General features: G+C 44.2%; 1 protein-coding gene across 9 annotated transcripts in view; it reads left to right on the top strand.

The window, feature by feature from the left end:
- DOCK9 (dedicator of cytokinesis 9) overlaps positions 1-19,319 on the top strand; it is a 271,530-nt gene that overhangs the window by 185,673 nt on the left and 66,538 nt on the right. For all 9 annotated transcript variants that reach the window (XM_061133103.1, XM_061133106.1, XM_061133104.1 and 6 more), the window contains exons 22-32: positions 649-735; positions 1,111-1,200; positions 2,645-2,760; positions 3,034-3,103; positions 3,909-4,034; positions 4,599-4,670; positions 12,405-12,551; positions 12,745-12,828; positions 13,751-13,862; positions 17,173-17,351; positions 17,595-17,708. In XM_061133103.1, coding sequence (XP_060989086.1) covers positions 649-735; positions 1,111-1,200; positions 2,645-2,760; positions 3,034-3,103; positions 3,909-4,034; positions 4,599-4,670; positions 12,405-12,551; positions 12,745-12,828; positions 13,751-13,862; positions 17,173-17,351; positions 17,595-17,708 — 1,197 coding nt within the window. The remainder of the gene's footprint in view (positions 1-648; positions 736-1,110; positions 1,201-2,644; positions 2,761-3,033; positions 3,104-3,908; positions 4,035-4,598; positions 4,671-12,404; positions 12,552-12,744; positions 12,829-13,750; positions 13,863-17,172; positions 17,352-17,594; positions 17,709-19,319) is intronic.

The following is a 19,319-nucleotide window of genomic DNA, read 5'->3' as shown; positions in this document are numbered from 1 at the left end:
ATATTCTTTTTAGCCATCTTAAATTTTATCGACTTCAGTTTTATAACATACTTAGTTAAGATCTGGTTCATTTCATTGTAAATGGCTTTTAATATCTCTGCATTTAAATAGTGCCAAATTTGGGCCCATGTTATGGACAGATAGTTAAAATACTCAAAAATAAGGGTAAAATCATAATAGTATTCAGTTGTTATGATTGTTATTATTCAGTTATTATTCCTAGTCTGAAAATGAGAAAAGTGGAGGTTTCAGAAATAAAAACAAGCACAAATAGATGACCAACCATTTTCAGGAGCCAGGAATACTTACTATCCTATTTATTTTATCTGGTACCTTATGCCATCACTTTCAGAATCCTGAGTTCAAGTTTGGTCAAGTGATTGGTAAAATTGGAACCATTCCCTCTCAGATGGACAATAATTCGTAGAGCTGCAACTATATAGAAAAGATAGCTTAGACAATCTATTAAGAAGAGCATTGTACTTGGGAGAAGAAAGTGGGCATGGTTACATGCCTACCATGAGCCAGGCATAAATAACAAGTCAGTGAAGCTGTCTGGCATTTAGTACTTCATCAGTACACTCAACTGAAGAAGCCATGGTCACTAATCTGTTGGGATATTTTTTTTTCCCCTCCATATTTTTTCAGCATTATGGTCCAGAAATTAAATGGGTAGATGGAAGCAAGCCTCTGCTCAAAGTTTCGACTCATCTGGTTTCCACAGTGTACACTCAGGTACATGCTGTTCCATTAAAATTAGCATTGCTGGCTCTGTGAATGAATTTGCATGATTTTATTAGTAGAATAAAATCCTAATTGATATGTTACATAGATATATTTTCACTCTGTAAGTCCTTTTGTAAAGAAAGAAAGTATATATAAGGTGCTCTCATGTAATGATACAAATGGATAGTACAAGTAACATTTCTCAAAGTAAATTTTCCACTTTTGTTGGAGGACCTTTGAAGTCTTTTTTTTAAATTTAATTTTATTTTTATATGATGTTTCATAGTCTCAATAAAACACGCATGCTGCGGAAGCAAATACCTCTGTGTCCACACCAGATATGCTAACAGGCTTTCATTTTCCTTTCTTCTTTCATCTCCGCAGGATCAGCACTTACATAATTTTTTTCAGTACTGTCAGAAAACGGAATCCGGAGCCCAGGCCTTAGGAAGTGAACTCGTAAAATACCTTAAGGTATCAGATGTCTTTCTTAGTAACTCCCTTTTTTCTGTTTGGTGGTGAGTGTTATTCCCACCCCTGGAAACCTTATAAGGCTGCTCTTCACCAGATGTTCTCACAGTGATATCGTCTCTAGGGTTTTAGATAGTGGCAAGGAGTAGACTCAGAAATGGTATGACTGCAGTCTTCATTCAGCCCCACATATACTTTTCTCAGGCTGGCCTAAAACATGTGATTCCATAGAGAAAACCAGCCACTTGTAGGCCCTTCCTGTGAGCGCTCACTGCACACAGAGCACGGTCACAGGGACATAAAAGACAGTGACTTTAGTCCCACCATTAAGTAACTTCTAGTTCATTGTGGGGGACAACATAACCTTGGTGAATGTGTTCTAGTTGGGGGGCGGGAAACAGAAATAACGCACATAAACTCCTGAGGGCAGGAGGAGAAGGGGACGACAGAGGATGAGATGGTTGGATGGCATCACCAACTCAATGGACAGGAGCTTGAGCAAACCCTGGAAGACGGTTTAGGACAGGGAAGCCTGGTGTGCTACAGTCCATGGGGTTGCAAAGAGTCGGACACAACTGAGTGACTGCACAACAACAATGCACGTGACCAGCCCTAGCTTTGTGCAGACGGGAGGCTCCTGGGGCGAGCAGGAGGTTGGTCCAGGGGAGTTTCACCCAAAATGTGATTCTAGGGGAGCAATAGCTAAAAATGTGTTCTAGGCATTGGGACAAAATAGAAGAAGCATGAGAAGTTGAATTGGTTTGTTTTAAGCAAGGAAAATGGAATGGGGATTCTGAAATCCCTGCTTCAAGTCCCCTTTCAGCCACATCATAGGAGCCATGTGACTTGAAGAAGAGCCTTTTATTCATTCTCCATTGCTGCTCTAACAAATTACTGCAGATTTGGTGACTTTAAACAACACAAATCTGTTTTCTTGCACTTCTTGTAGCTCTGAAGTCTGACATGAGTCTCACTGGGCCAAACCCAGGATGTTATTAACAGGGCTGAGTTCCTTTCTGTAAGCTCTGGAGAGCTTTTCCTGCCCTTTTCCAGCTCCTAAAGGCTCCTTCATTCCTTGGCTTGTAACCCCTTCCCATATCTCAAAGCCAACAATGTTGCATCTTGGAGCATTCTTACCCACCACTCCCCTAATCCCTCTTCGACTTCTAAGGACACTTGTGATTGCTTTGGGCCCTCCTGTATAATCTAACAGAGTCCCCCATCTCAAGGTCAGCTAATCTGACTAGCAGCCCTAATTCCCCTTTGCCATATAACATAGTCACAGGTTCTGAGGCTTTGGACGTGGACATCTTTGTCCAGTAGCCTGGTTGCCACTGTCTCTGTTTCAATGGGTTTCTTCCATCTGTATTTGAAGCTGAGTGGAGATTTCTCAGGGTCGGTTTACTTTTAAAAAGATAACACGAACCTTGCCATCCCACGCCTGTAGAGCCTACACGCAATGGAGGGTCACGTGATGATCGCCTTCTTGCCCACCATCCTAAACCAGCTCTTCCGCGTCCTCACCCGAGCAACCCAGGAGGAGGTCGCGGTCAACGTGACGCGGTGAGTGAGGCGGAAAGGTGGTACCCTTCTTCCCTTTCAGTCTGTCCACATCTGGAGCACAGCCATACATATCTGGGGTGCCAGTACGTGTTGAACGTGATATTTAAGAAACTTGTTTTGATCCCATATGTGGGGACCCCATCCAATGCCTTGTTTCCTCGTTTCCTGTGGTGCCAATAGGATCATCATTGTTCTACTACTACTGTGATAATAATGAAATGTTTCCATTTCCACATTACTATTCATTGCTTTATTCATTCCTGTGGTGTGTAGGGTCATTATTCATGTGGTTGCCCAGTGCCATGAGGAAGGATTGGAGAGCCACTTGAGGTCATATGTTAAGGTATGTAAATTAAACTGCCCCAGTCATTCAAATCTGTGGCTCTCCAACTTTCCTTCTAAGGACCTTTTTTTTTTTTTCTCTTAAATCTAGTTATTTGGGGATGTATTTGGGATGACCTCTGCTCTCTCTTCTATTCCTGCAGCCGGTGCTTGTACCTGAATGAGGGGGAAGTCTAAAGAGGGGCAGCCATTCATTTATTTCCTTAACTTCATCCTTTCAGCTACATTTCTTTTTTTAAGGGTTTTTCAAATAATGTGACCCAAATGGTGTAGAGGTTTAAAGATGGAAGGTTAGCTCTAGCCACCATCAAATTGGACTGTGTAGGAAAGCAAGAGATGACATTAGATAAATGTCAACAGGTTCATCATTCACATACAATATTCAGTCAACACAGTGGTCTTTACTGTTCTGAATAGTTACACATGTTCTCTTTAGACTTGAACACCTCTGAATTGTAGTTGTGTATTAGTTTATATTTAAACTAAGTTGGGGTGCTTCAAGGAATCAGTTGCTGCATGTCAGTCATGTGACACATTGATTACAGTTTTAGGGAGGTAGAGTTCTGTCCTGGAAGACCCACCAGCTGAGTCAGATGGGTCACATGTTTTGATAGGTTCCCTGAAGACACCCTGGGCTCCCTCTTCCTGTCACATGACACCCACCCTTCCCACCTTCCGTGTCCACACCTTCCTCTCCCACCCATCCATGGTACCTGATCCCTGGTCTCCATCCTTGGGAGCCTCTCCAACTCTCAACCCATCTTGGAGAACCAGTGCACTAAAGTATATTTCCGTTTTCTTCAAAGTATGCATATAAAGCCGAGCCATATATTGCTTCTGAATACAAGACGGTGCACGAAGAGCTGACCAAATCCATGACCACAATTCTCAAGCCTTCTGCCGACTTCCTCACCAGCAACAAACTACTCAAGGTACGTTGGGAGGGCCAGTGTGGCTTTGCGGTAGGCAAATTGAAGAAACTTCAAACTTCATGGCCTGATCGATTTCACCCTCTTTGTGCTTTTGGAGACAGTCAGCACCTCCTCAAAGCGGGTAACAGAGTTAGCTCTTCAGTACCAACTTTGCTGTTTATGCTTGTGCTTCAAAGACAGCCACAAGGTATTACTATATTCAGAGTGTCACAGTCATATTCAGACCCGTGGTGGACACTGAGTTAGAGACTATAAAGACAAGTGTCCGCATGTGGGAGTCAGCCGAGAGGAAAGGCCACGTGTGAGATCCAGGGGCGCCTGTGGCTGGCTGTGCCGTGCTGAGCATAAGCACCCAGTTTCCCAGTGGGATGGCACTGTTTACTGTTGGACACGTGGAAGCAGGTGCCATATCTGCCTTAGCCCTCGGGTCCGACCATTTGTCCAGAGGTTCAGCTGTGTTTTCAGGTCACACTTGTTTCTTGTCAGTGACCTTACTAAAAGAGTAAATGTCTCGTCTTCTGATTTGTTGTTTTCCTTACTGGATTCTTTTTTTTTTTCTTTCAGTACTCATGGTTTTTCTTTGAAGTTTTGATAAAATCCATGGCTCAGCATTTGATAGAGAACTCCAAAGTTAAGGTATGTCACTTCCTCTCAAGGTTTGCCTGGCAGTTCTCAAGGGAAAGTCTCTTTCATTGTAGCCAACAGTTATTAATGCTCTCTGGGTGCCAGTCCCGGTACTGTTCAAGGGGCTTTCTGAGTATTAAGGCATTTTAGCTTTACAACAACCCCACAGAGGGAAATGCTAGTCTCTCCCCTTGTTTTATGGTTGAAGAAGCTAAGACCAGAGTGCATGAGTGCCCAGGGCCGTGCTGTTGCACATGGAGGAAGGGGACTTTGTGAACAGTCCAGCTCCAGAGCCCACACTCATGAGCACTGTGTTATTAAAAATCCAAAGAGAAGTATGTCTTTTCCTTTGACTAGCTTAGAAATCTTCACATTTGTGGAAACAGGAGTAGCAGCTTAAGCATTCATTTAAAATGTAATTACCCAGTGTTTCTTAAATGTCTTGAACATGGTAGAGTATTCTCAGGAACTTGGATGAGAAAATCTAATATGACCACACGGCCTTGATAGCCAGTGAATGGACTCAGAGACAACTCCATCCCCACCGGACACCTCCTCCCTGTGATTCCCAGATGTGTGTGACTCTCCGGGTCCTGGGCTGTCCCCTGGCCCCTGCTGGTCTCTGCCACAAGATGAACTGACTGGACTGACACCACCGCTGGCTATCTGAGGCTTGGTGTAGATACATATTTATAGAATTCCAGTGCAGTAAACCCAGGTGGCCATGGGCAGAATTGCTTCTGAGACTCTCTGGGTCCCAGAATTGCTGTGTGACGGGATTCTTGCTGCATCTTAGCTGTGCAGTAGTGGGGTCTCAGAGTGTATGGTCAGCAGCTGCATCTTAGCTCTGCAGAAGCGGGGTCTCGGGGCGTGTGGTTGGGTGCAGCAGGCGCTTAAGTAGGGAGCAGCCGTCTTGGAGCCCAGCAGCTCCCGCGGTGAATGTGGGGAGGATAAGGGGGCCCAAGGGAGGGAGGCTTGAGCTCTGGGCCCCCTGGACCAGGGATCTGGGTGCAGAGCAAGCCTGGGGAAGGGCCGGTGGATTTTGTCAGGTGGGAGGGTGGTGGTTCAGAACCTAAAGCTGTGCTTTCTGCTATAGAGCCAGTGCTGGAGCCTGAGGAGGTTTCCTTTCTTTTTCTTTTCCCTTTTAAATCCAATTTTAGTGCACAGGGGAGATGCCAGATGGAGGTGGGCCCTGCCTTCCACAGAGTAATGCACCATCTAAATCACGCCAGCACAGCCTGCCAAGGGAAGAATCTAGCAGATTGTCTCCTTGGCAGTATGCAGCTAACTAGGCACACTCACACGCATGTGTGCGTGCACACACACCCTCACCATGTTATGTTACACCGCCTTTCTGCTAAAGATGTCAGCTCCTATTCAAGACAGGCTCTAGTCCAGTCTTAGTCTGCTGAGACTGCCATCGCAAGTACAATACTCGGGGGCTTGAACAACAGAAACTCATCTCTTTGTGATTCTGGAGGGGAAAGGTCTGGGAGCTAGGTGTCTGTAGGGCTGACTTCCTCTGAGGTGTCTCTCCTCGGTTTATGGGGGGTCTTCTCCCTGCTTGTCTGCATCCTCATATCCTCCTCGCGTGTCCTGTAAGGTTAAGGCTCATCTTGATGACCTCATTTTATCCTAATTTCCCCTTGGAAGACCCTATCTTCAAAAACGCTCCCATTCTGAGGTGCTTAGGACTTCAACATCTGGCCTCTGGGGGGTTGTCAGGGAGAGGGACGCAATTCAGTTCACAAAGAGGCCCTACTGGATTTTCATTATTTTTGTCTTTAAACAAATGGGATCACTTCAGAGACTGGCGACCTGATTGCATTTTTTAAAGTAGCCAATTTGAAAAAAAATAAATAAATAAATTAGCCAATTTGTTCAGAAGGTACTCACTGAGCCCTTATCACGTGCCAGGCTCAGAGGATGTGCAGTTAAATGCAGTGTGGTTCGTGCCCCCATGGAGATTAGGTGGGAAAATGTGCGGTTAGAACACAGGAGCCGTGGTCAAGGAGGTGAGGAGCACGTCTGAGACATTTCTGAGAGTGTATTTAAATCAAGTGGCGCTAGTGGTAAAGAATCCACCTGCCGATACAGAAGAGGCAAGAGCCATGGGTTCCATCCCTGGAGAAGGAAATGGCAACCCACTCCACTATTCTTGCCTGGGAAATGCCATGGACAGAAGAGCCTGGCGGGCTACAGTCCACGGGGTTGCAAAGAGTCGGACACCACTGAGCAGGCACGGATCTGTGTCATCTAGCTTAGAACTATGATAGCAAGTTAACGAAGAATTGTGTGTGTGCTTTTCTCAAGATGCCAAATTAAACCGTAGAATTTTGGGGTCAGTAGAGACCAGAAAGCCACCTTCTTGTGCAGCTGCCCCCTTATTTCACAGAGGTGGATGGTGGGAGTCTTGACCCATGAAGTGGCCTGCCCAGGATCACACAGCCTAGCAGAGCCAAGAATCATGCCAAAGTCAGAGTCACCCCTCACCAGTGTCCTGCCGTTCCCAGCCTATAGCCCAATTCTCTCCATAGATAAATATTTAGTTTATCCTTTGGGACTTTACATAGGCCACTCAAGTGCTGCCTTGCACAACCTTTTCTGTAAGTTAATTATATCCTGGTCTCAAAACAGCATTCAGAGGGTTTTTCGAGGTAGTTTATTTTAAAGCATTCCAGCTTGAAAAGAAACACAGGCATCCAAAAAGAGAATGCTTAACCGTAGCATAATTTACTATAAAAAGGGATTCGGAACACCTGCTCACCACTCGGGGGAGTCCGACACTGGTCACTTTTAGAGGGGCTCCCTTCCCCCGTGACTTCTGCTCCCATGTCACCCAAGATACCACCCCTTTCCCTAAATCATGCCGCCCTTCCCTGAAACCACACCTTTTTTTTTTTAAGGATTTAGAAATTGAAGTAGAGTTGCTTTACAATATTATACAAATTACAGGTTGTAATTGTAATTGTGATTCATAATTTTAAAGGTTATATTCCATCTATAGTTATTATAAAATCTTGGCCATATTCCCCTTGTTGTACCGTATATCCTTGCAGCTTATTTTACACCTAATAGTTCTCACCTCTTACTCCCCTGGCTCTATATTGCACCTCCCAATTCCCTTTCCCCATGGTAACCACTAGCTAAATCACACCTTGTTCTAGTAACTTCTCTTATGCTTTTTGAAGCCTGCAGTCACTTTGCCTCATATCTTAGGAGTGATGAGTTATATATGGTTGAATTAGCTATTTTAATGTTTGTCTTACATGTGTCGAGTTGTATGCCCTAGTCTCCAAGTTCTTGTGCTGTGGATTTAGGGAACAAGTTCATATTCACCATTTCTGTACCATTGGTGGTTTCCAGAATCATGGTCAAATCCCCTTAGAGTTTTTCTGTTTTTAGGCTGAAGATTGTGAAAATAATCCAATGTGTTTATAATCCTGACCTTGACATTTTTCCTCATTGGTGAGTCTTGTCTTCAGTCGCTGTAGGCAGGCACACAGCTGTCTCGTAGGAGCACCTGGGCCATGGTTCACATAAGAGCTAGACAGTGCTTTCAGTGTCCTTGAAGGCACCCTTCCCAAGAAAGTCTGCCACAAACCAGCACTTGGGGGTGATAGAGTGTGATGAACTTAAGTCTTCATTTTCTACTCCCGGTGCTGGCCAGGCTGTTTCATCTGACGCACATACATGGGGAGGGATAGACCTGCACACTGTCATGCTGAAGGTGAAGGCAATGTCATGTGTCCACCTTCCCATCCCCAGCCAATCAAACTGTGACCCCTTTGCAGAGGAGAGCTGAGAATCAGAGCATCTCTCTGAACTAGCATCTGAAATAGTCAACTTCCATACCACCACCGATGGACCTGTGAAGTTTAGATTGATTACCTGTGACCGTTCCAGGCTTGAGTGTTCCATAGGTGATGTGCTTAGAATGTATAATAAGTAGTTTTGGGGGAAAAGTACAAAATAGGCCTCACTGTGGCCTCCTGAGGAGTTCCCAACCCCCAGCTCTACTCCACCTCTAAGGTCAGCGTATTTTAGGTTTTTCTTCCCTGTCGTTTAGTTTTAACAGCTATAATTTCAGCAGACTCATTTTGAGTTTCCTTCCCTCCCATGTTGACTCAAGCAAATTGTTAGCATTCCACAGGTGCTCCTCCAGGAAGCTGGAAACCTGGCTAGGGACAGGCTGAACCTTTTCCCTAAGTGTCAGTTGTTTAGCTTTCAGCCATTTTCTGTCTTAATTGAGCAAGAAAAGAGCTTTCATTTGAAGAGTGAAAGAAGGGCAGTGTGGTTCCTGTTCTGAGTGGACTGCCCAGACTTCTCCTGAACAATGTGTGAAACTCTGTGCACGTGTGATGGCAGAATGGTTAACAGCCATGCTTCCATCCACGAGGGCTTGTTTCAAATAGTATGTGCTCCAGACAGAGCACTGAGGAGAGATGCAGGCAGATTGGAGAGTGTGGCCTCCGCCATGCAGTTGACAGAGTCCTCAGAGAAGGAGAATGCGAATTTAGAGGAGAGCGTGTGAAGGTGTCCGTGTGAGCTACAACACGAGAGGACATTCATGTGGTGCTGGAGCTCCGCCTGGGTCTTGGAGGCTGCCTTCCTTGTGGGAGCAGAATGAGGGTCCGGCAGAAGGAGCTCGTGCCCAGGTATGGGCTCAGGCTGAGGGTAGAGAGGAAGAGTGCAAACAGGATTAGCTCAGAGACAGCGATGAGATTGTGGGAGAACATTGCAGGCAAGCAGCGGACAGTTAGTAGAGACCTTGGAGAGGAAGAGTAGTGACGAGGTGAAATTGACTGTGCATTACCAGAGTGGTTGGAAAACTTTTATACCAACAAGTCTACCTTCCCCCTGGAGTTTGAACAGTCTGTGGGCAGGCAGACCTCACACCAGCAGCATCTGTTGGAGGCAGAGATGGTGGGGGCTGGGCCACCATGGACACTGCCTCAGCACTGAGGAAAGATCCTGCAGCAGGACATGGTCAGGAGGTAGCATTCCATTTGGCCAGGAAGTCCCCTGCCATCTCAGCATCCTGTCCCGAGCCAGCGCTCATACACTTAACTGCTCTAGACATCAGCTCGTTAGCCTAGGTCATGTGCTTCCATCTCAGTTTATAGTGCTCTCCGTAAAAGCATCTCATCACCTCAGTCTTTATCACCCTTCCATGTGCATCTTACCTCATTGCTGTGTTGCCAAATTAGGACTCTTGACAATAACTGTTTGTCACAAGAGGGAGCTTCATCTCACCCTTCAAAGGCACTGAGTTATCACCTCCTAGTCACTGAGCAGTATTGTTGCTTGGTTGGTATGTTAATTATACACCACTCTTCACCACACTTCTTTCCTTTTAATAAAAAAAAAATTATTATAGAAAATTCTAAAAGGAAAGGGAGTAGTTTAATGAATCTCACACACACCTCCCACCCACTCACCTTCAACAGTTATCAACACTCTGCCATTCTTGCTTTATGTATCCACCCCCATACTTCTCTTTTTCCTAGAGTATTTTAAGAACATTTCCTCAATATTTTATCATTTCCTCTGTAAAACTACAGTGTATAATATCCAATGGGTAAAGCCTTTAAAGAATAACCATTGCACCATTATGACACTCAATAAAGTTAGCAATATTTCTTTATTATCATCTAACACCCCATCTGTATTCAGTTTCCCCCAGGTGTCTTGAAAGTGTCATTTTACAATTGATCTGAATCAGGATCTAAATACAGTCCACACATTGCCATGGGTTGATGTGGCCCTGAAGTTTTCTTAGACCCTCACACTGTTCCTTCTCCATTTGTTTATTTCTTAACACAGTGTATTTGTTGAAGAAAGTAGGCCACCTGACCTGCAGAATTTCCCACACTCTAGATTTGGCCGATTATAAGTTTGCAGTAATACATTACATGATTCTCTGTACCTTCTGTTTCTTGTGTAGTGATATCTAGAGGCTAAATTCAAGGTTTGATTTTCTATGTGGCAAGGATACACGTTAGCTGGTACTCCTGTATCTTACATATCAGGAGGTATAGGATGCCCAGTTGTCCCACTTTTAGTTGTGATACTGTTGACTCATAGGTCCATGCGGTCCATCCCATCCCTCCATTATAGAATTTTCCATCCACTTTTCATGGTTTAAGCAGCTGTTAACTCAGCGCCCTTCAGTAGGCTTTTCTTGGAAGACCTCGTTTTTTAGGAGTGGCTGGCTTGGGAGCTGGCAGTCATGCTTAGTGGTTAGAGTTGGCCTTGCCTGAGTTCCTGATAGCTAATGGTTGATTAAGGCTGACACCTCAGGATCTAGAGTTACTGGTTTGCAAGAATGGAACAAAATCCTTTTGGAATTTCAGATTTTACTGTTCTGTTTTTAAAGTAGATAAACTTCCAATTCTTATGACTTGATCCTTTCCTCAGTGGATTCTTGAGTTTATGTACATTTGCAAAGATTGTCTTGTTATTGGTGTGAGAACTGAGATTGTTGTAAAGCTGGAGTTCCAAAATTTCATTATAGTTTCTGGTATTTAAAGCATAAAATAATGCATGCTCTCATACCAAAATACCTAGGCTCCAGTTCTAGTTTTACAAAATACTGTTTGTTTGCTCTTAAGATACTGGTTTGGCTGCTCCAAAATAGGCCAAAATAATAGTGGCTTCAATAAGACAATAGGTTCATTTCTCTCTTTTAGAAAATTATGAGCCATAGGCAGCTCAAACAGTGGGAAGCTTGTCCCACAAGGTCATTTGGGGATTCACACTCCTATCCAGTTATCCAGCCCAGGTATCATCCTTGTCTGCATGGTTGAGAAGCTGGCTCACCACCACCCCCACATTCCAGACAGTGGCAAAGAGGAGGATTTGGAAGCCAAGCGTAACTTCCTCTTACAGCCCATTGCCCAGAATGAGTCACATGGCCATTATCTTGTCACAAGTTATGCTGGGAAATGTAGCCTCTAGCTGGGAGGCCATGTGTCCCTGTCCAACCCCAGTGTTCTGCCACTAAAAGGGAGAAGGGAAGGAAGCATATTAAAGGTCAGTGTTATTTATTGAATCTTTTCGAGCTTCAGTTTCCTCTTTGTAACATAGGGATGGAAATACCCCCTGCTATGGGGTTAGAATCACATGCATGCATGGACCATCCAGTACAGCCCGCTTCCCATTTGGGGTCCTCAGTAAACTGTTCCATTTGTGGAGCGGGAGAGGGGTGGGAGGGGGCAGTGCGGCCTCACATAGCAGAATGCATACAGGCCTTGAGCTCACTGTGTAAATAGATCCAGGCTTGAGTCTCTGTTATTGTCAGCTGTGTGACTGAAGACACGTTTACCTGACCTCTCTGATCCTCCATAAAAATGAGAGTGTTTAAGGATTTAATGAAAAAGTTACATAAAAATATCTAATACAGTGCCCAGTATGTAGAAGATACATGGTAAGTAGTAGCTAATTGCTAAGTGATCTGTGTGTGATTTCTTAGGTATGCATTCCTGATAGAGAAAAAAATTATTATGTAAAGTGAAAGAGGACTCCTCCTGAGCAGTTTCAACTAGTGACATACAGTCACCATTCTGTGTGTGTTCAGTTTGAATACTTGAGGCTTAACCCTAAGCCAGTGCTTTCTAAAGCAATCTCTGCATTTTACTTTGGCTGATTTGAATGCCTGTACCTTTCAGAGATGAGATTCCCCCACCTCCCTCAAAACAGTTCAACTTAAAAAAATAATCAGTGTTTGCTCTAAACCCTTTTCAGCTGTTGCGAAACCAGAGATTCCCCGCCTCCTATCATCACGCGGTGGAAACTGTTGTGACTATGCTGATGCCTCACATCACGCAGAAGTTCCGAGATAACCCGGATGCATCCAAGAACGCCAACCACAGCCTGGCTGTGTTCATCAAGGTGGGGGGCCTCCAGCGGGGAGGGCGTCCACCGGGGGCTGAACGTGCTTTCTAGCAGAGTGACTCGTACACAGTAGATGCTCAGTGAATGTGTTTATGCCAGAGGATAAACTTATTCACAGAGAACACTGATTTGAAACCCAGCTTTCCACGACAGCCTGAGTACTTACCTTTGTGGGTTGTTTCCTCCGCAGAGATGTTTCACCTTCATGGACAGGGGCTTTGTCTTCAAGCAGATCAACAACTACATCAGCTGCTTTGCTCCTGGAGATCCTAAGGTAGTGTGTGCCTGTGTGTGCGTGTCACACACTGTTCTTCTTGTCTCTCTGAGTGAATCCAGATACCCACCTGTTTCTCTGGGTTCACATCAGAATTTTCTTTCAGTCCCAGAGGTGCTACTCACTGCCCTCCCTTGGAGATACTAACTATTACTAACTAGTACTCACAGTAGTATGTGAGATATTGTGTGTGTGTATAGTTAGTCACCAGGTCATATCTGACTGTTTATGACGCCTATGGACTATAGCCCACCAGGCTCCTCTGTCCATGGGATTTCCCAGGCAAGAATTCGGGAGTGAGTTGCCATTTCCTTCTCCAGGGGATCTTCCCCACCCAGGGATCAATCCCACATCTCCTGCGTTAACAGGCTGGTTCTTTACCACTGAGCCAGGAGGGAAGCCTGTGTGAGATATTAGAGACACAGTAATTCCAAATGTAACATAAACATACCTGTTGGTTTTTCTCATAAATACCCAAAATGACTTCTCAGCTGCAAAACTAAAAGTATTCTTGTTACAAATCATAGTTTATTTAACAAGGTAACAGAAGGAACCACACAGTCTTTCTCTGCTGGAATTTTCTGTTTCTTCCCTTGTGTGTCTATTTTAAAGATCTGCCTTTTTCATTTTTTTCTTGCTTTGAATCTGGTCTGTAATTATAAGCCGCCTGAAATCCTTTATTGAAGTTGGAGGAGCATAAATAATAAATGCCCTAAAAGTCAATGGAGGACATTATTTAGCAAAGTGTGTTCCCCATTTTCACATGAATCCCTGAAGCCATGCTGAAATCTGTAAAGTAGCCTCGAATGTGTAGCCCTGAGACAGGGATGAACCCACAGGCAGCGTGTCATTCCTCAGGGGTTTCTTAGGAGTCTGTGCAGAGTATCCATAACTTATGACTATAACCAATTTTTTCCTGCAGACCCTCTTCGAATACAAATTCGAATTTCTCCGTGTGGTGTGCAATCATGAACATTATATTCCTTTGAATTTACCAATGCCATTTGGAAAAGGCAGGATTCAAAGATATCAAGGTAATCTATCTTTAAATATATTAATCCTAGTCTTTTCAAAAAGAGAACCATTCATTTTAAATAAGAGAATTAGTTCACACATGACATTAAGAATATCTGACATTTTTCATTGGTTAATTCATTTTTTTTCTCGTCTCCTTTTTTTTTTTTAATTGATAAAATGCTTCATAGGAACTTAACTTTTTTTTAGCAAACTTACCAGACTATTGATCATGCCAGTGTGACTCTTTTTCATTGAACAAGTCCATTGCTTAAACAATAGAAATCCTTTCTATTTACTGTAGTTTATTTTTATTTGTTTCACTTTTCCTTTTTTCTTACGAATTAGCTTTTCTTTCACCAACTGTGGAGTCAAATGACACTCCTGTAGGTAGGTGTGGGGTGTGACGCTTGCTTTCTTGCATCTTCCTCCTTGAAAAGAAAAAGAATGCAAGTGATTGCTGAAATGCTTACGTGTGCTATGCATTTAGGCATTTCCCATGTACTTGGATCAATTTTAAAATTCACGATAAGCCAGTGAATTTGTTCTCACTATAGCTAACACATTACCATAACATCCCCAGAAGGCTTCTTGTTTTTTACTCCTGGGATCACTAGGTCCTCTAGGAGGTTTCTTTAAGAAGTAAAGCAAACAATCAAAAAACCCTGCTTCACTTCTAAAGTGTATTCTCCCACTGTTTTCCTAGTCCTTGTTTATAGCAGTAGCAGTAACCTTTGTCACATGCAACACGGCTTTTCACATGCTTTCTATGTTTGCATGTTGAGTCTTTATTAACTGTTCTGTATCCTTTCTGAGTTTGAAGAGAATTAAGCTCACGGAGATTTGTCTTCACTGAGTAAGTCAAATGAATCCATCTAGACTCTCAGGTCTATCATAGTGCAATATTTAGCACCTTGTATGTGCTCAGGATTATTTAAGCTGCAGGAGAGAAAAAGTGGAAGGATGCCACCAAACTATTTGTTGTTGCCTAGGCACTCAGTCATGTCCAACTCTTTACAACCCCATGGACTATAGCCCGCAAGGCTCCTCAGTCCATTGGATTCTCCAGGCAAGAATACTGGAGTGGGTTTCTGTTTCCTTCTCCATCAAATTATTAATGACACCTAAATCAAGTGATCCTGAAATTCAGGGAGAAATACACAAAGGCATTCATTCAGAGACATAAATATCTTAAATGCCCCAAATAGGCTCAAACTGCCTTTAAAGAGCAAAGTAGGGACTGTGGCCTGACATTGGTTATCATGCATTCAGCAAATATTTGCCCAGCACCAACTCTGCCTAACCTTGGGATACAATTGTGGACAATAAGGATGAAGTCCCTGGCTGTCAGAGTGACGAGTGCTAAGGAGAGGAAAAGTGAGGGAACGGGATAGGAAGTGGGTGACATTGAGATTGGGTGGCCGGGAAGAGCCTCCCTGAGAAGGTGACTTTGGGGTAATAACTGAAAAAGCTGCAGGGTTGAGCATTCTGGCCATTCAGAGTCCCCTGCCCAGCCCTGCCCCACCATCTGTCTCCCCTGAGCTGTTCCCCACACACCAGACACACTTGCTGGTCCCAGCTCCTCATCCTGACACTGCTCAGCCTCACATAGCACCTCGCTGGGGTCCTCGTGTTCCTCCCAGCCAGTCACTGGATCTGGGGCTGGCCGGGCCCTTGCCTCTCCCAGCGCCCCACCCTGCACCCTTAGCCCACCATCAGTTCCTGGCCCACCTGTCCTTGGGGACCATGACTGTCTTTTCCTCTCGCCTGTCAGGGTGCTCAGGACAGCTCTTTCTGCCGAGCAGTCGGGCAATGAACGTGTTCTCATCTTCCCCACTGGCCCAGTTGTTTATTCCCGTGGAACAGAGTGAGGAGACCCTTCACATACCCCGAGACTTGCCCAAACTCTTGTAGACTGTTGGGGCTAGAAGGACATGGCTTCGGTATGAATTTTCATAACTGCACCGATAGGAATGAGGTTTTGGTTTTTTTTAGCATTCTCCTTCCTCTCACCCTTCTCACCTGCTCTTCCACCTTTCTCTCTGTGCAAACACGTACTCACATGCACACACACATGTGTACAGTTAAACCCATAAATAGTTTTCTTCTAAGGGACTCATGTGAATTTAGGCTATGAACTGTCTTTTCAATAATCTGTGCTTAAAACTCATAAACAGTGGACTCGAGTGTTCTGGAAAGTCCTGGAAAAGGTTCCTAGGACTTGAGTGAGAATTTAAATAGGGTTAGAAACAACTGCCCAGCATGAGATTAAAACCAAAGTAGAGGCCTATTGACTTTCCTCTAACAATGGATTCAGTATAAGAATTTAAATCCAAGCCACAGCTTACTGGAAAAGTGTTACTTTGTTTCTTGTTTCTACCTTCCCTCAGTAGAGTTCACATTTGGTTACATCTCTTTTCTAGAAGAGCTTTCAGTCTTGTCTCTTAGCTTGCTGATGACTTAGCTAGTTTGATTTGGTGCTTTGTCCATTTTAGTTCTAGTTTATATTAGTTTTCTCTTTGCTTTTTGAGGTACAGAAGTTTTAAGAGTGTATTTGAGAAAATTCTATATTAAATATGGTCTTCAGTGATAGCAAAATAAGTAGGTTATATGCTAACTCTGTCATTTTAAACACATTGGGTGGAGTATATGGGCATTAATGACCAGGAAATAGATAAATGAACTCATGTAGTGAAGAACATTTTAATAGGTCATGTATATTTATTCTTTAGTTATGTGTTGTGCACAAATTGCTCCTCTATAATGTTGTCAATTACTACAATATTTGAATTTCATATCAGTAACAAAATTACATTTGTAATATAATGGGCTGTTCTATATTCTAAAAATTGATCCTAAAACTATTCATTAACTTAATAATTATGTAGGATGTAATACTTTCTATAATCAAAATCCAGTGCATTTATATGGTGGTGGTGGCTTGGTCACTGAGTTCTGTCCGACTCTCTTGAGATCCCTGTAGACTGTAGCCCACCAGGCTCCCTGACCATAGGATTTCCCAGGCAAGAACACTGGAGTCGGTAGAAATTTCCTCCCCCAGGGGATCTTCCCAACCCGGGGATCGAACCTGCATCTCCTGCATTGCAGGCAGTCTCCTGCATTGCGATTCAATTTAATTGTATTTAAACTCTGTTTTCATTTTGGAGTGTAGAGCAGTGTTTTAGGTTATCAGCCTTTGGAAGCCAGATGTGACCACCTGTTGACACACACAGGAGAGCCTGAACGGAAAGGGCGGGCTTGGCTTTTGTTTTATTCAGAGAGTGTTGCACCCCTTCTAACCAGAGCGGTTTGCTCACACGCTCGTTTCAGACCTCCAGCTCGACTACGCGCTCACAGACGAGTTCTGCAGGAACCACTTCTTGGTGGGGCTCCTGCTGAGGGAGGTGGGGGCCGCCCTCCAGGAGCTCAGGGAGGTCCGGGTGATCGCCATCGGCGTGCTCAAGAACCTGCTGATAAAGCACTCTTTTGACGACAGATACGCTTCCAGGGTGAGCGTTCTCTGATGCATGGAAATGTGACTGATAACATGACCTTCATTTGGAATAATCCAAAGAAATAAGCAATTAGAAAATTAGTAACAATAGCACAAAAACTTTCTCTGCTTACGCAATAAGATCTAAGAGCCATCTTTACAGGAAGGGTCCCAACACAGGACCTGGCCAGTGCTCGCCCGGTCCATCATTAAGCTCTCCAAGGCCGGAAGTCACTTACACTGTGCACCTTTGTTCCAGAGCCATCAGGCGAGGATAGCCACTCTCTACCTGCCTCTGTTCGGTCTGCTAATTGAGAACGTCCAGCGGATCAACGTGAGAGATGTGTCTCCCTTCCCGGTGAACCCTGGCAGTGTACGTAAGCACACCTACACAGACACGGCATGCATTTGTTTCCTGTGGCTGCCCTAACAAAACACCATGAACGGGGTGGCCTAGAGCAAATAGGAATTTATTTCTTCACTGTCAGAGGGCCAGAGATCCAAAATCAAGGTGTCAGCGGGGTTGGTTCCCTCTGGAGGCGCCGGGTGAAGAGCTGGGGCTATGCCACTCTCCCAGCCACTGGTGCTTGCCTGGAATGCTTGCCTTGTTTGGCTGTGGCTGCATGACTCAGTCTCTGCCTGTCTTCACATGGTGTTCTCCCCGGTGTGCGTCTGTGTCCCTGGTATCCTGTCCCATCCTTATAAGGACACCAGGGCTTGGATTTCATCCACACTGACCTCATCTTATCTTACATCTTAATGACATCTGCAGAGACCCTCTTTCCAAATAAGGTCGCGTTCTGAGGTTCAGGGTGGATGTGCATTTGGAGGGACACTCTTGAACTATACACCCCTCCTTTTTTGCCCCCCAAACCATAATAATCTACGGTAGTCTTGGTAAATTGCATTTCTGGCTAAGATGGGGTCAATCAGTAAACTTTCAGCTCTTGTTAAAAATCATTCTTAAAAAAAAAAAATATTATAAAAAGCCATGCTTTCCGAGATGGCTCACTTTCTTGTAAGATGTCAGGATCTTTGTGTATCCAAGAAACATTTATAGAGGAAAGAATTTTATTTTTTTAAAAAGGCATAATTCTATGTAATTCTAACTGGTGCATTATGAGATGTCAGTGCTAGTCCCAGTCCTGGTGTATTAATAGCATACTACAGAGTCTTAGAAAAGCCACTTCTTTGGGCATAAGTTTCCCTGTGTCTATAAAATTAGAAAGATAATCAGACTAGATGTCAGGGGGGGCCAAGATGAGCAATCCCACCTCTGCTAATTGACCACCTTAATTTATTTTAGCCTTATGCAGATATTTAAAGATATATTGGAAATTAAGTTGAGTGAAGGGTAATGCCAGGTATGATCTCAAAGCCTTTTGGTTGGAGACAGTCAACCATTAATTTGAACAGGGTAGCAGTTCAGTGTCCTTTTCCTGTTTATTCTAGACCCTTGTACTGCCTCCATCGTTCTTCTTAACCGCTGTCGTGATGGCATACACTGGGGAGTTTCCTTGTGTGTTTCTTTTCTGTCCCTTTTTCTCCTACAGTGGTGCTTTGTCCTGGTTTTTATACCTCTCTCCTGCTCTGAGTACATCTCCTTCCTGATGGTGCACTGAGAGGAGCCCTATTTGTAGAGCGTGTCTTGTATCAGTAGTTCCAAGGAGCATGAGTGGTCACTGTCCTTAAGTGGGCTTCACCACACTCATCTCACCTGACAGCACTGCACTGTACCGGTGTGTCCTCTGAATCTGTCTGCTTTTCTAATCAGAATAAGCAATTCAGAGTCCTCTCTGTACTCCTCCAACCCCGAGAAACGTGAACACCGTCTTTTCCTCTGGCTTCCACCGAAGTATAATCTCTGTTACAACACAACTTCACAATGAACACCATTTCTTGAGAGTTTGCATGAAGTGCCTAACCTGCAGAGGTTTTCACCACCACTATTGTGAGGTCATTATTGCTCATTTGGGAGGGTTTC

This window comes from Dama dama, chromosome 30 (assembly GCF_033118175.1).
Source record: "Dama dama isolate Ldn47 chromosome 30, ASM3311817v1, whole genome shotgun sequence".
Lineage (NCBI taxonomy): Eukaryota > Metazoa > Chordata > Mammalia > Artiodactyla > Cervidae > Dama > Dama dama.
This window is presented reverse-complemented; position numbering and strand designations above follow the sequence as displayed.